This window comes from Chrysochloris asiatica, unplaced genomic scaffold (assembly GCF_000296735.1).
Source record: "Chrysochloris asiatica unplaced genomic scaffold, ChrAsi1.0 scaffold00081, whole genome shotgun sequence".
NCBI lineage: Eukaryota > Metazoa > Chordata > Mammalia > Afrosoricida > Chrysochloridae > Chrysochloris > Chrysochloris asiatica.
The window spans coordinates 3,328,200-3,345,431 of record NW_006408599.1 but is presented as its reverse complement, the minus strand read 5'-3'; the positions used below and the strand labels follow the sequence as shown (position 1 = coordinate 3,345,431).

The 17,232-nt window shown below is 41.8% G+C and overlaps 1 protein-coding gene across 1 annotated transcript in view; it reads right to left on the bottom strand.

The window, feature by feature from the left end:
* Positions 1-17,232, bottom strand: part of CDK5RAP2 (CDK5 regulatory subunit associated protein 2) — a 255,327-nt gene that overhangs the window by 22,463 nt on the left and 215,632 nt on the right. Inside the window, exons 29-32 of the mRNA XM_006865676.1 lie at positions 7,290-7,406; positions 5,116-5,305; positions 3,497-3,618; positions 1,317-1,553 (exon numbers count right to left, since the gene is read on the bottom strand). Coding sequence (XP_006865738.1) covers positions 1,317-1,553; positions 3,497-3,618; positions 5,116-5,305; positions 7,290-7,406 — 666 coding nt within the window. The remainder of the gene's footprint in view (positions 1-1,316; positions 1,554-3,496; positions 3,619-5,115; positions 5,306-7,289; positions 7,407-17,232) is intronic.

Below are 17,232 nucleotides of genomic sequence, written 5' to 3'. Positions count from 1 at the left end.
AGTGTTCTGGAATACTCATACTTCTCAATGTTGTCCATAGCTTGTCATGATCCACACAATCGAAAGCCTTTGCACAGTCAATAAAGCACAGGTAAACATCCTTCTGATATTCTCTGCTTTCAGCCAAGATCCTGTCATATTGGGCAATATGCTGTCATATTGGGCAAAAATAAAGCAAGACTATATGATGGCACAAAAACCAATGTGAACAATATCAATGCATGTCTGCATTTAATTAACAAATGAAAGGAAACAGGCTAAGTAAAAATAAAGATTGGTTTTAGAATAATGAATTGTTTTTTCAAATTTTTTACATCATTATATCACCTTTTTTATTACAATTTTAAAATACTTAGTAGGACAAAACCAACAATCCAATCACTGCCAGGAGTGGTGGATCACAGGGTGCTCTTTAAGAGATGTTTGTTTTATTTTCCTCTCAATAAAACAATAATACACCCAAGTCCAGTAAAGATAAATCCAAGCTTTTATACAATTCCTCGTATTTATAAAGCTATGTCAGCATTCCTTGTCTCACTGGACTCAAACATCCACATTGTAGGCATGAGGATGATAATCCTGACAACTGAGGCTCCGGAACATCAGGTTCTGAAAGAGTTGAGTCCAGGGTCTGGAAAATGGTTTCTGGTTTCTAGGTGGCTCCAGCTGTGCCACCTATTTTCTGTGTCCACTTGGGCAAGCCCCCTACCCCTCAATCTGGGTCTTAGTTCATTTGTTTATAAATATAAAGCCAAGAGAATGGCCTGGCTGGCTGCTTTGAGCCTGACCATTAGCTGCTTGGGTCAAGGCTCTGTACTGTGCAGAGGGATGACCAGAACCCCCAGCCTTTTTGCCCAAGTTTCTTAGAACTAGACAATAAACTTTGTAATCAAACTGGAAAACAGAATCACTTTTTAAACTTACTATGATGCGTTTCCAGATTTTAAAGACAATGAAAGTCCGAATCAAGGGTTTAGATGCTCTTACAAAGGTAGTATGGAACTAGGAAGGATTTTCAGCAGTGGAGTGATATAGGTAGAACTAAAAAGATGGAAGGAGCAAGACCAGAGGCACCGAGGGCAGCTGGAAGCCCAAATTCTACTTCCCTGAGAAACAAGAGGCCACAAACAGATTACACCATTTTACCAATGGTGACAGCTAATTAGCAGCCATGTCCCCTGGCTCCTAGGGTATAGTATGCTGGCTGTCAATGGAAACACACCTTCATGGGGCTAGGGCATCACTCAAAAGCTCAAGTTCTAAGTGGCCACACAGAGCGACACTGTCAAGAAGTGAAGGGGAGGCAGGTGCAGTACCGTGTTTGTCTAGCTGAAGGGGCCGCTCGGGGATGGGTAGGGTTTGGACAGCCAAAGGGCATGCAGCTTCCAAGGCCGTCTTCTCAGCCTTGGCCAGCTGCTCCTCCAGCTTGCTCTGTAGGGTACTGTTGGTTTCGATGCTCCTCTCCAAGTGCGCCCGCAGAGCCTGGATCTCTCTCAGGAGGCCATGCAGGTCACTGACAGGGTCCTGGCCCTTCCAGCCTTCTCCTGATGTCTCTGCAAACATGTACAAGGGAACACCTTAACATTTCCCATGATCCACGATCCATTATCAAAGGAACTCAAGAGTGTTTTACACCTGCCATCACCCTCCCCCTCCCCTCCTGGAGAACAAGGTACAATTTAAAATAACAACTAGACTTTAAAAACAAAAATATTGGCAGGCTTAATTGCTGCTATTCCACAGGCTAAATAAGAGCTGGAAATTAATTTTCACTTCTGGCCATAAAAGCCTAGCAAATTGCACACCAAACCCCGAAATTATGTCTAGTAGTAATAAAATCTATTTGGGTTGGAATTATAGAATGAAAGGGGCTGATTTTAAAAGCCGCAGTATATTAAAAAGGTACAACAGCAAGGACAAGAAAAGCAACTTGAGGAGAAAATCAAATCTGTGAGATGACCCTTTTCTAGATGAACTTTCAATATGGAGAAACCATCTGGAAAATTAGTTCAAACAAACACAATAAAACCCCACCGTACGAGAAAAAAAGAGTAATCTGATACAATTTGATATACTTGACCTACACCTATGGACGCAGCAGCTCAAAAGAGGGTTCAAATCTTTACAGCGAGGATTATTCCCAACCCCTCCATACACAGAGTAGACAGGGATTGTCTTGGACATTGGCTACCCAAAATGGGGGGACTACAACAAAGTGACTGGCTTACAAGCTTTCAAGAGGGAACCTAGATCCAGAGGGCATGGAGGAAGGTAGAATCTCCACTGAGTAGTATCCAACGTGTCTAGGCGGGGCTGATGAAAGGAAATGTGGATAGGTCTCTTGTGATACAGTAGTGAATAATTGTTATCAGGACTGATTGTGAGGGTTGGAAATGTAAAGGTAGATGTTTTGTAGCAAGGAGGGGAGTGATTAACTTTGCAGTCTAGGAGTGGAGATGGAGGACCTGAGATGGAGGCAGAGACGATGACATGGAGAGTTACAGCTGGGGACTTTAGACCCAGAGAGGGAGAGGGGCTGTGTGCTGGCGACTAGGGGGTAGGCTTGCAGGGTATACCCTCGGGTTGGTTGATGATGCATGGAGGGGATTGTAAGCATGGCAATGAAACACTATACGATAGGATGAATGTAAAACTAATGTTCTCCCATGTAAACTATCACATAATTCACAATAAAACATTAAAAAAATAATAATAATAAACAAAAAACCCCCACCACATCGCAAACTGATTCTGAAACATTCCAACTTCAGAGAAGAATCACTCTAATCTGGGATCTCTTTCAGGATGCAGAGAGGAACTGGGCTAGCAACAATGTCCAGAGCAATGTCTAGTATGTGGGAGATGTTCAGTAAACATTTGATAAATGAATGGGCTAAAGAAATAAATATTATCAAGAAAATTATAATAAAAGCTATTTCCTGATAGCTTACCTCTGTGTCAGGATTCTATAATAAGATGTTTTTAATAAATTATCTCATTTAATCTTCGGAACAAACATGTTTTACAGAGGAAGAAACAGGGCCAGACAGATGATTGACTTGTTGAAGATCACATAGCCAGGAAGGAAAGGAATCAAAATTCAGACTCCAACTGGCCTGACTCCTGAGCCTAAGTCTTTCTGTGTTTCCTGATGTTTCTTCAAAGCAAGAGTGGATACAAAGAATTTGCTTCAAAATATACCTGCTCAAGCTGTAGGATAAGCATGCAACCACAAAGTTGGTTTGAACTACAAGATCAGTGGTTCAAACTCACCAGCCACTCCTAGGAAACCCTACACAGGGTTGTTATAGATTGGAAACAATTTGACGGCACTTAACAACAACAACCACAACCCATTACGGCAAATTGAGGTTTGATGACAGCATTTCAGTAAAGCCTGCAGTTTCTCCCTCCCTCCCCCTCCTGCTGTCAGCTGACCCTGCAGGCTAACAGCAGTTCCAGGATGAGAAGGGTCTCGTACCAGAGTGTCCAGTACCTCGTGGTCGCCTGTGTTCTTCATCCAGCTTCTCATACACCTTCAGCTCCACTCGAAGGGACTGGAGGAGCTTGTCATTCTGTGAGAGCAGTTGCTGCCTCAACTTCACCTCCTCCTGTGCCCTGAAAATGCCACATCACCACAGGAGAAGAGGTTAGCTCTGATCTACAATGATGTACTCACACCCCACCCCCAAAGTGGCCCCAACACCACGGGAAGAAGAGGCTAGTTCTGACCTAATATGACGTACTCATTCCACCTCAGCCAGAACAGTGTTGTCCAAGGTGACAAGTGTGGAAAAGAATGCAAGCCAGAGCCATTATTTCCCAAGATTCCCTCTGTGCCCCAGCCCTTTACACATGCTATCTAATGCAACCGTCACAAGACACCCTAACCCTTAGTTCACAGAGGACATGAGAAAGTGAGGCTCAGAAAGATACCCATTACCCAGGGTGCACAGCTAGAAAGGAGGCAGGACTTAACCCAGGGCTGAGTGCAAAGACCATGATCTCGTTAGGTCACCACAACACCATGGATGGTCAAGGGTGAGACCAGTACCATTTAAACAATGAGGCCTTCTTGAGTGCTGACAACTAAACCCATGGAACAACACAGACTCTAAGGGGGAAATGCAAAAGAGTTGTCAGCCTGATCCTTTCAAACCTAAGCCAGGTTCATGTCACTTATCTGCTGACCAACTCCCAGAGCCTTTGTATCTTGCTCAAAACAGCAACCGAAGTCCTGACAAAGGCAACAAGGTCCTGTGTGATTCAGCATTAGGCTAGTTTCGGGCCTCAGCCTCTCCAACACCCCCATCTCCCTCCCCACATGCACTGGTCTCCCTGCTGTCCTCACAGAGGCCAAGGGCACTCTGCTACGGGGCTACTGTCCTTACTTACTGCCCATGGCCTTTCCCCAGGACGGCCAAGCTCACTCCCTCACTGACTTCATCTTTTCAAAGAAGTCCTCCCTCACCGCCCCTGGACAATCCAGGTTCAACTGACCCACCACTACGATGCTTTGGATGTTGCCAACCAAACTGGGATCATCTAAACTGAGAACTGAGTCCTGCTGGCAAACTCTAAATATAAATTTTGTTAATGCAAACAAACAAAAAAAAGTTGTCCCCTGGTCTCATCCCTTTATTTACATCATTTGCCTCCAACTAGTTTATCAACAGATTCCTGGTGTGGCACTGTAGGATAAGCCCTGGACTGCTAACCACAAAGTCAGCAGTTCAAACCCGTCAGCCACTCACTGGAAACCGTCTACCGGGTCACTATGAGTCAGAACCGACTGACAGCACTTAACAACAAGCTTATCCCTAGAAGCAGCTGTGGTGGCACAACGGGTAAGTGCTCAGCAGCTAACTGAAAGGTTCTGCTCAGGAAAGATGTGGCAGTCTGCTTCTGTAGAGATTTACAGCCTTGGAAAGTCTATGGGGCAGTTCTACCCTGTCCTACAAGGCTGGGATGGGTCAGAATGATCATCGCCTAGCATATGTATCTGTTGTCCCTTTGCTCTAGGGCAGGGGCGAGGGTGTTTTGTTTCATGACTGCAGCCTCAGGGCCTGGATGAGGGGGTTGGCCAACAGGGGACAGGTGAGTCTACACCACTACCTGCACAGTTCATTGCGGCTGTTGTGGATCTCCTGGACCAGCTGCTGGCTGTGTTTCTCCATCTCACTGACTTCCGTCTGCAACTGCTCATTTTCTCCTTTCACACAGGCATACTCTCGCTGAAGGTGCTCGAGGTCTGCAGTTTTCCTGGACAGGGACTCCCGTAATTTTTCATTCTCCTTCTGTTTATCTGCAAATACAAAAAAAAGCATCTCTGAGAAAGGAAACCATTTGTTTTCTCCAGTCTTATTACGCAAATACAGCACTTTAGCGCAAGCACTCCGGAAATACAAAGAGAATAAGATTTAATCTGGCATTTGTGATTTTGCCATTCCAATTATCTTTTGCATTTTGGTCAGATAAATCTGTCAACATCAAGGCTGCAGATTAAACGTCACTCAGATGAAATGGACCAGTTTAATTTTCTATTAAATAATGGGCCATGTAAACCTAGTGAATGTGCCTTCATGGAACAAATAGTGGGTAGAAACTACAGGCAGAGGACAGGAACAGGCCACAGCTCTGGCAGTGGGTGTTAGTCTGCAAGTCTCATTCGAGGACACCAGTAGGGTTGTGTAAATGAGTCTGGGGCCCTGTCCCCCACCTCTAACCCTAGGCGTATGTCTGCTCTTTCCTTTTATTTAAAAGGTCCTGGTTCCTCTGTCTTAGCGAATCCCTTATCGTTCTTTTAGAGATAGCTCAGACCAGCTTTGTTCAAGTCCGGGTGCCTTCTCCAGAGCTCTGCAGCTCCTCACGCATCTTTATCCTGGCTAAGCAGCACTCTGGCTTGCCAGGGCTCACCAGAGTCTATTCAGGGCCTGACATAGGACAAGAGCCATAAGTTTGCTGAGTGAATGGATAATTTACCAAAGTCCCAATTTCGTCTCCTAAACAGTTGTAGATTGAACTGTGTGTCCCACCCCTGCAAAATGTGTCAACTTGGCTAAGTTATGAGTCTCAGTATAATGTAACTATCCTCCATTTTGAGATCCTGTGTAATTATCCTCTGGGTTAGGTCTGTGTTTCAAACTCACCAGCTGCTCCTTGGAAACCCTATCAGAGTCACTATGACTCAGAACTGACCTGATGGCACTAACAACAACAACATGATGCATGTTGGACAGGATAAGAGGCAGACCGCATGGTGCTACTGAGGCAGGATGCTACCCTACAGGATTAGGTTGTATCTTGAGCAAATCTCTTTTGAAATATAAATAAAACTAAACAACTGAGTCTAAAGACAGGAACCTACCACCACCAAGAAAGAAGAGCTAATGGCAAAACACTCTTTAGTCCCAGGGTCCCTGTGCTGAGAACCTCCTACACCCAAGGGAAGGCTGATGCCAAGATACATGGAGATCTCCAAGGCATGCCAGGCCCAGAGCGGTGAAAGGAGCGGAGACAAAGACCTTCCTCCTAAACTGTGAGCCAACAGAGAGAGAGCCTTCCCCTGGAGTGGGTGCCCTGAATGTGCAGTTCTAACCTCCTAAAGTAAGAGAGAATAAATTTCCATTTGTTAAAGCCATCAGTTTTGCTATTTGTGATTGCAGCGCTAAATAACTAGGACATAAGCCCAAATCAGCACCAATATTCCCTAGGGAAGGTTGGGTAAGCTGATCCAAATTGCAGTTCCACCACCTTCTAACTCTTTGACTACAGGCTGGTAAACTCCCTAGACCTCAGTTTTTTACCTACAAAACAGGGTTAATACTACCTTGTCCCAGAAACTTTTTTAAGTATTAAAAGGTAATATATAAATAAAAGCTCTTCGGAAGGCTTCTAAGCTCCAGATAGGAGGAATTAAGGGAAGGGATCTTTACAACAAATACTCTGCTGAAGGCATGACATTTCTAGCTGAGACCTTGACAGTAATATATTCCCTGCCCCTTCTCTTCCACTGGGGACCCAGATGAATGAGATGTGGCTGTATATAAGGGGTAGGTGACAAGTAAAGAAACAATTGTTTACTGAATCCTTATTATGTTATAGTCACCATGCTGAGTGTTTTACATCAATCAACTGTCAAAGAGCCCTATGCAATACATCTAGTTTACAGATAAGGAGACTGATGATTGGAGAGGCTAAATGACCTAGGTCAAAGGACTTGAACCACACGCTCTCCAACACACAGCTGCTTTGTAGCTCCATGCTGCAGCTGGCTCCCTTATTCTTACCTCTAGATCCTTTAGCAAGCATTATATTGAGGGCCTGGTTCTGCTTCCTCAGGAAATGAATTTCTGATGTCAGAGAATTATGCAGCTCTGAACCATAAGCAAAAATAGTCGCAGAACCTATAAAACAAGCACAAATAGTGATTTATGGATAGTACAGATGGAACTTTCTAAACTTTTTTCTAAAAAAAATTTAAGTAATGAGAAAACATAGTATGCAATGAAGGTTACTTCTGTGAACCAAGGTGTCACCAGACCCAAAGGGGTATGAGTGAGCTTCAAAGAGGAGGCAAGAGGGGAACGCCATCCGTTACGTGCCCTAACAGCAAACAAAACAGGAGATCTGGGGGAGGCAGTTTAACCTCCACAGATGTCTTCCCTGAGGTCTAAACTCATATATCCAGCTGGACCTCTTTACCACAACAACTCAAGAGTCCACAGAGCTAAATTTAAAGCTGAACTCTCAACCTCTCCCTCACCCTTCCTAATCTGCTCTCTCTTCTGTTACCCACCATCAGTCAATGGTATTACCACTATCCCTAATCCAAGCTCAAAACGTGGGAGCGATATTAACCTTCTAGACAATCTCCTAGTCAATCAGGCAATTAAAACTGTTCATTCTTCCCCTAAAATGTCTTCGGAGGCCTGGTGTGGCACTGTGGGTTAACACGCTGGACTGCAAAGTTGGTTTAAACCACAAGGTCGGTGGTTCAAGCTCACCAGCTGCACCTCGGAAACCCTATACAGGGTCTCTATGGTACTTAGAAACTTAGAGCTAAGTACCAACTCAATGGTACCTAACAACAACAACAAAATGTCTTCTACACTGGTTCAGTCTTTTCTGTGCCTACAGTTCAGGCCTATTACCTTACTTTACTCATGCCTCCCTGCTATACTCTCAATGGGATTGCCATTCAAACATGTGTTTCATTCATGTTATTCTCTGCTCAGAAACATCTAATGTCCCACTAGTGCAAAGGCAGTCAAATCAACAAAGCACAAAGTCTGAAATTCCCAGCCTAGACTCTAAGGATCTCCATTACTTAGCTCCAATCTCACAACATTCCCAACCCCCTCCCTCCACCCCAGACACTTGTGTTCTCAAATAAAACCACACTGGGATACTTCTGTGACCCCAAAACACCAACTTATACCACACTTTCCTGACTTTTCAGAGTGAGATACAACTCTCTTTGCCCAGGTTGCCCGCTACTTTGTCCTCCACCTTCAAAATCACTCATCTTTCAACTCTTGGATCAGGTTCACTGCCTCTGAGTATATACTTAAAAGATCAGGAACTAAAGCTAGACACACTTACAAACTCTGATTAAGTGTAAATATTTCACCGGGTCCTTCTTTATCTGTTGGAATCTTACTCCTTCCTCTAAATCCTTAGCTCCCACCTCCCTGGACACTCCACCTCGGCACTCTGGATCCTCTGTGCTTTCTCTGTCCTCACCACGTATATTGTTGGTATTCAGAGCTGCCCTCTGGAGATTGCCTACTGTGTACCTGGTACACTCCCTCCCATCTCCCTTCTGAATGAGTCTGCTATATCACAGAGCTAAAATTCAGACACCTGCTTTCCCAGCCTTATTTGAAGCTTGAACATGGTTCTGTACCAGTTCTGGCCAAGGAGACCTGAGGGAAAGATTTCCCACCAAATGAAAAAACAAAGATGAGAAAACGCCCCACTCTCGTCCTTCCATGTTTGGGTCCTGGTGCTGATAGTATGTAATATTATAATTATTACCACCGATGTCACTTTGTCACTAAAGCAGCCTTGTAACTGCCTGCCTCTGAACTTCCTGCTATGTAAGAAAACATAAATCCGTGGAGGTGACACCGGGCTTTACTGGTATCCTGTTATCTGCATCTGAAAGCACCCTGATACACTACCGATTATCTGTAATGTTCAAACTTCCAGAAAGGAATGCACGACACTAGGTTTCTCCCAAGCCAAATGCTATGGATTCATATGTCTCTCCTCCATCATCTTCCTCCACTATGAATCCTGTGTCAGAGACACCAGGGTTTGAATCATGGCTCTAGCTTCTTTTTTACCTTATTTTTTCTTAAGATAATAGTTGAGTATTTTGTATTTTACATAGCAAGCTAAGTTCCCATCTGACAATTTTCATTTTGATAATTGTTAGTTACATTTACTCACAATATGCCAACATTTTGTTTTTGTTCAACTTGGTTCCTTTCCAGTACTTTGGAGTCCTGGCGCTGTGGGAGAAAAGCACTAGACTGCAAGGTTAGCTTGAACCAGAAGGTTGGCGTTTCAAACTCACCAGTCGCTCCTTAGAAACCCTATATAGGGTCGCCATGAGTCGGAACCGACTCAATGGCACTTAACAACAACAACCAGTACTCTAGTTCCTTTATCTTCTCATCTCTGCTATTGAATATTTTGGTCTCATAATGAAGGCGGTTAAGTAAGCCATCAATCAGGAGTAATATTCTTTATTTTGTGTGCTACTCTGCTGGTTCACCAAGGTGATCTCAGGGTTGAGGCTGGGTTCTAGGTCTAAAGAATGTCTTAGGGCAATAGTCTCAGGGAGTCCTGTTCTTCTCCATTCCAGTTTGGCTTTTTTTTTTTTTTTTTTTTAATTATTTTAATTTGCGCTCTGCTCCATACTTTTCTCCCATTCTATCCAGGAACAATTATTGTAACCAAGACACCATTGTCAGTGTAAATAGCTGGGCATCATCTAGTTTTCTTGGTCTCAGGGTAGACAAGGTTATGGCTCGTGTAGACCTCTTTCTTTTAGTAACCTTCTTACTATTTTGCTCTTAGTGAGTAAGAGGCCTATAGTTGTGTCTTACATGACCACTTGCAAACTTTTAAGACCTCAGATGATACTCACTTCACCAAGATACAAATCATGATTTTTGCAAATTATGTTACCAGCACCAGGAGACCCATGTTGGCAGATGTTAAGTTATGTCTAAGGAATTACCTGTATATCTTTAACATATTTGTCTGCACCCACATATTTGTATCTATATGTACTTAGGGTCGCTATGAGTCGGAACCAACTCAATGACACTTAACAACAACAGAGATACTTCATCAGAAACCTGTACATATACCAAGAGGCAGTTGTTCTAACAGAAAAATGGGGATACTGAATGGTTTAAAATCAGTGTGCCAGGGTTACATTCTTTCACCATGCATAATCAATCTGTATGCTGAGCTAATAATCTGAGAAGCTGGATTATATGAAGAACAACATGACACTAAGATTGGAGGAAGACACATTAACAAACCTGCAGTATGCAGATGACACAACCTGCTTGCTAGAATCAAAGAGGACTTGAAGCACACAGACTATAGTCTTCAGTATGGATTGCACCTCAATGTAAAGAAAACAAAAATCCTTATAACTGGACAAATAAGTAGCATCACAATAAAAGGCACAAAGATTGAAAGTTGTCAAAGACTTCATTTTGTTTGGACCCACAGTCAACACTCAAGGAAGCAGTAGTCAAGAGATCAAATAACGGTACTGCATTAGGGAAATCTGCTACAAAAGCCCTTTTATCGTGTAAAGGTGTCAGTCAGGACTAAGGTGTGTCTGACCTAAACCTGGCATTTTCAATTGCCTCATATGCATGTGAAAGTTGAAAAAGGAAGACTATAGAACTGATGCATTTGAATCACGGTGTTGGTGAAGAATATAGAAAGTAACACAGAGTGACAAAAGAACACACAAATGTGTTTTGGAAGAAGTACAACCAGAATGAATGTTCTTTTTAAATGACGATGGCAAGACTTCGTCTCTCATTTTTTGGACATACTCTCAGAAGGGACCAGTCCTTGGAGAAGGACACCATGCTTAGTAAAATGAAGGGTCACCAAAGTAAGAGGAAGACCCTCAATGAGATGGACTGACACAGTGACATCAGCAACGGACTGAAACATAAAAGCTGTGAGGAAGGTGCAGAACTGTGATGAACAGGGTCATTGTGAGAAGGAACTAACCCAACAGCACCTAACAACAATATTTCTATCCGTTCTCACCTATGTCTATACCTGGTGGGGGTGCTTCTGTACCACTGAGCCAACTGTATAGAGTTCCAAGGCTGTCAATCTTTACGGGAGCAAAAAGTCTCATCTTTCTCCAGCAGAGGAGCTGGTAGATTTGAAATGCTAAGCTTGTGCTTAGTAGCCCAACTCACAATCCACAACACTACAAGCACTCCTATTACATACCTACACATCTATTGGCCTGTATTTATCAATATATGCATAAAAATTCATTTTTACTATGGCTGTGCTGTGCTTACTACATCTATATTCACCACCATTTTTTTAAAATCACTAAAAATAATTTGCCTTAAGGTCAGCAGTTCAAATCCAACAGCTGCTCCTCGGAAATCCTATACAGAGTCCCTAAGAGTTGGAACTGACTACAGAACTCAGCACACACACATACACACATCCTTTCAAAAAATCAACTGCTGGTTTTGCTGATTCTATTGTTTTTCTATTTTCTATTTCATCTATTTCTGCCCTGATCTTTATTACTTCCTTGTCTACTGGTAGCTTTGGGCTTCTTTTGCTCTTTCTTTTCTGTTTGTTCAAGTTGTCAGTTTAAGTTAAGACTTTGGGTCTTCCTTCTTTTGTAATGTAGGCATTTATTGCTATGAATTTCCTTCTGACGACTGCTTTTGCTGTATCCCAAAGATTCTGATACGTTGTGTTTTTATTTTCATTTGGTTCTAGGAATTTTTTAAAGTTTACTTTTGATTTATAGACAATAGTTTTCTAATAGTGTATCTTTAGTTTCCAAGTATCTTTTTTCCTGTTTTTTTTTTTTTTTATTTCTAGCTCTCTATCATTAGGTCATCAGAAACCCCATACAAGGTCGGCAAGGACTCAACAGCACTTAACAACAATAGCGTATGGTCAGAAAGGATACTTTTATGATTTCAATCTTTCAAAATTTTTCAAGAACTGTTTTGTGTCCTAGCATATGGTCTATTCTGAAAAATGATCCATATGTGCTGGAGAAGAATGTGTATTGTTCTGATACCGGGTAGAATGTTCTATATATGTTCATTAGGTCCATTGGCCTATGGTTTAGGTTCCCAATGTCCTTTGTGATCTTCTTTTTAAATGTTCTGTCTCTAACTGAAAGTGATGAAGTCCCTTATTATTATGGTGAAGTTGTCTGTTTCTTCTTTTTATTAGAAAGGAAAATATGAAAGGAGAAACAGTCAACTATTTATTTCTTTATTTGCTTCCGGATTTCCGGTGCAATGCTGTTAGGTGCATTTATATTTATAAGAATCATGTCTTCTTATTGGATTGACCCTTTATTATGTAATGTCCTTCTTTATCTCTTGTGATAGATTTTGATTTAAAGTCCGATATCAGTATGACCACCCCTGCTCTTTTTACTTTACTTGTTGCATGCGATATTTTTCTCCACCTTTTATTTTCATATGTGCCCTTATGTCTAAGATGAGTTTCTTACAGACAGCAAAAGGACAGATCTATTCTGTTACTCTTTGCCTTTTATATGGAGTATTTAGACCATTTTCATTTATAGTTATTACTGAAAATGAGGTATCTACCTCATTTATTTATTTATTTATTTATTAATGTTTCATATCTCTCCCTATCTGGTTGTGTGTTTTTTTTAAATTCTGATTTCTCTGTTTTCTTTTGTATTTAATTTCTTTGTTTAGATCAGCCTTTTGGTCGACTTCCTTTTTCCGAAAGCTTCTTCTTGGTGATTTCTTAATGGTTACCACATGTGTTACATTACACAACTTACAATGTAACAACAGTTAACACATGAATAACAGATAACATGCAACATTAATATAATAAATCTATTCCTGATATGCTCTTCCCGCCAACATTTCTGTTGGCATGTCTCCATTGACATTAACGTGCGATCTACACTCGATATTCTTCCTTTGTACTTGATGCTGTAATGTTTGAGGAGGGAGTTAATTATTAAGGTAGTCCCTAAAAAAATCATATTCTTGGTACTTATCACCGCCCTTGGTGTTGCATTTTTGAGAGCTTTCTCTCTGCTTTTTGTTTATTTCCCCTGGTGTACAGACACTAGTATTTACTGAATGTTCTTGTCTTTCCATTTGGACTCCCTTGAGTCATAATTGCAGAGCTAGTGGTGACAAATTCCCGGAGCTTCTGTATGTTAGGGTCTGTCCCCTCATTTCTGAATAACAACTTTGCTGGTAAAGAATACTTGGCTGGCAATGGTTTACTTTCAGTATTTTATGTATTGTCCTCTGGCCTCTCAAGTTTCTGGGTAGAAATCCACATCAATTCTTATGCAAGTTCCTTGTATGCTATATTGCATTTTGCTCTTGCTTCTTTCAGAATTATCTCCTTGCCTTTGGTTTTTAAGAATTTTACTAGGATATGGTATGGCGTTCTTCTTTTGTGTGTCTCTTCTGATTGGGGTTCATGTAGCTTCCTGTATTTGCAGGCTTGGCTCTCTGTTCAGATCTGAGAAATTCTCTGCCTGTCTCTTAGAAAATCATTTTTGTGTCTTTCTTATTGCCATGCTGCTCTGGGATTTCAATATTTCTAATGGAAGACTTCTTACTTAGATCCCATGTTTCCTTTTGGGATTGATCACTTTTCTTTGTCTTCTTCTCTCATTCTCCTAAGATTTGAGAAGTTATTTCGTCTTCCAGTTCATGTATATTATTTTGTCTGTCTGTCCAACTCTACTGTGAACAGTTTCTCTTGCTTTTTATAATTCAGCCACTTACTTTGGGGCTTTGGCACTTGTTTCCTTGATGTTTTTAATTTCCAGATTGAGTTTCTCATTTTGTTCTCGGTATCTGGCCTTATCTCCGCTAGCTTGTTTTGTGTTTCTTGCTTTCTTTAAATATATCTAGTGCCATAGTCTGAAAGTTACCAACTCTTTACATCTTCTGGCCTTCAGAGGAGAAATTTTCTCTTCTTCATGTTTTGCTTTTGACTGGTCCTTCTCTTGTGATTTTGTGCATTTGGAGTACTCCCTTGAGTAACATTTTCAATGTTGGTCTGGTGGTGGCAAATTCCCAGAACTTCTGTTGGCTTGTTGTTGTTAAGTGCTGTCGAGTCAATTCTAACTCATAGTGACCCTGAATAGGGTTTCTGGTGAATTTGAACAGCCAACCTTGTGGTTCAGTGCATCTTTTATTTCTCCGTCTCTGTTTCTGAATGACAACTTTTCTAGGTAAAGAATTCTTGGTTGGCAGTTGGTTACTTTCAGCATTTTATACATGCTGTACCATTGTCTTCGGCACTCCAGAGTTCAACTAACAATGGTAAAATCTATTTTTGGTTGAAGTTGGGCCACTTTGTTATCTTTGCTTTTCTACTTTGAATTTTGTATTCTGGTTTTTGTGGGAAATTTTACTGGATGCTCTGGTGATGTTGTGCCAATCGCCCAGCTGCCAACCAAAAGCACACCCACCAACCACTCTGATGGACAAAGATGCAGCAGTCCATCTTCACAAAGACTCACCGCTCCACTCAGCCCCACAGGGTCACAATGAATCAGAAAGGATCCAGCCATCTGCAGGCTTGCTATCTTTCCTGAATAACCACTAGAAGAGGCTCATTCTAGGGGGAGGCGGGGGGGGGGGGGGTTCAGTGCTGATTCAGGAGTTCTGAATGCTTGATCTCTGGAATTCCATATGCACGTGCAGAAAAGCAGTGTAGTTATTGACAGATGATGACATCGCAATGGGGACTGACTTTCCTATTCTGTCCCATCAGTCTGAAGTATTCCCCTTACATGCTGCTGGTGCTGTTCTACTGGTCCTAGTGCCCATCTACCTTTGGCCTCAGCAAGATTCAACAGTGCCACCCCCTCCATTGTACACTGTGGGAATGCCCACAGTCAATCTGCAACACCTTAAAAACAAATCGGACTAGAACTTCTTCAGATTAGCTTCCCTTTAGCGGTGTACCCAGCCCTGCCTACAGATGGAAGCGGGTATGTTCTCCCAGCTTCTTTCTGTGTGGTCCCTGCTCTTCCTCTCTCCCACTTCTGGACTTAGTTTGATTCGCCAACACTTCAGCTACCATCTCCAGTTCTGTGAACTCAGTCTGTTCCTGTTTTTATTCACTGCCCCCTGGGTTAGCTGCTAGCGAAGTAAATGAGAGCCTCCGCTCATTTTGCTCCACCTCCCTGGTCCTTTTTTCTAAGTAACTTCTGGGACCTTAGTCACATAGCGTTTCTAAGCCCTGACTGTTGTTGTTGGTGTTAAGTGCTGTTGAGTCGGTTCCAACTCACAGTGACCTTGTTATATAGGGTTTTGGAGATTTTTTAAATCTTCAAGGGAACGGAAAGGCTCATCTCATCTGTCTTCTGCAGAGTGGCTGACAGGCTGGAATCATGGACCTTATGGTTTGTAGTCCAGTGCTTACAGTATGGAGCCACTACACTGCAAGCCTCCACTAGCTCAACTGAAATGATCAATTCTGTTATTATTACTATTGCTACTGTCACTGCATTAGACTCATCGGGGGACACAGTCATCAGTTGCTGATTTTACTTTTATATCACACTGTCATTCGCTTCCACTGCCCCATAGAAACTATTTTGTTTTACATATTCTTTAAAAATGTACACTTGTTGTTTGGCTAGATAGATGTATTTTAAATCCTCTTAATGCGTATGTGAAATATCATACATCATTTCTTTCTTTGCTAAGCAAAAGTTCTATTTGTTTTTAAATTTTGGTTTGCATGAACTTTAGACAAAATTAGTTTTCCATTCAATAATTTACACAAATTTTGTTTCTTAACATTAGTTGTAATTTCCTCAGGGTTACAAAAACTCTTCTTGCTTCCTCCTGGCTTCCCCATTCCCATGCACCCTTCTTTCCTGTTCCTTCCTACCTTTTGAGTTTTGTTTTTAGGAAAATGCAACACTTTTAGTCTCATGTTTTTGCCTATTCTGAGGAATACATTCCTTACTAGTGTTACTTTCACTTGGTAGGCCTATCTGTTGTTTGGCTACAGGCTGATCCTAGAGGTTGGTTCAGTTCCAAGTTTGAAGCATCTAAAGATGCCACAGTTTCAGGGGTGCTACCAGTTTTTTTCTATGAGACGAGTAAATTGGGTCTTTTGTATGATTTTAAATTTGGTTGTGTATTTTCCTTTCACTCTGTCCAGGACCTTCTGTGGTCTTGATCAGATCGATCAATAGTGGTAGCTGGGCACCATCTACTTCTTCGGGTCTCAAGGTGGAGGAGATTATGGCTTCTGTGGTCTGCTAATCCTTTGGTGCAATCGTGCTGCTGTAGAATAAGCACTGGACTGCTAACCGCTAGGCAGTCAAACTCACCAGACACTCCTATGAAACCCTATACAGGGTCGCTATGAGTCAGAATGTTTTGACAACACTTAACAACAAACAATAGCTAATGATTGTGAGCATTTCTTCATGTATTTGTTAGTCACCTGAATATCTTCTTTGGTGACACCCTCTGTTCATGTCTTCTCCCTATTTTTACATTGGATTGTCTTTTTGTTGTCAAGATACTGGCATTTTCTATAATGTCCAACAGATATATCAATGCCAAATTTTCTTTTTCCCAGTTTGTAGATACTCTTTCTACTCATTTGAAAAAAGTGTTTACTTTTTCAGAGGTCCCTGTCACTTGGTTTACCGTCTGCTGTTTGTGCAGTTTGGGTTTTGATAGACTACTTGTACCATAAATTAGGCCCCTTAAGTTTGTCCTTAGTTTTGTTTTGATGATCTTATTATTCATAATAGCCTCAGGCCAAAATAGGACCAAAGAGCATCCTAGCTGAGCCAGAATAATTCTAAAGAAGTCTACTACAGCCAAAGCTAAAGAAGTCACTTTTCAAACTGAAACTGAACCAAACAGGAGCTCCTGAGACAGTATAACCCTAAGTATCCACACCTGAGCTAGCAGTTTCCACTGCTAA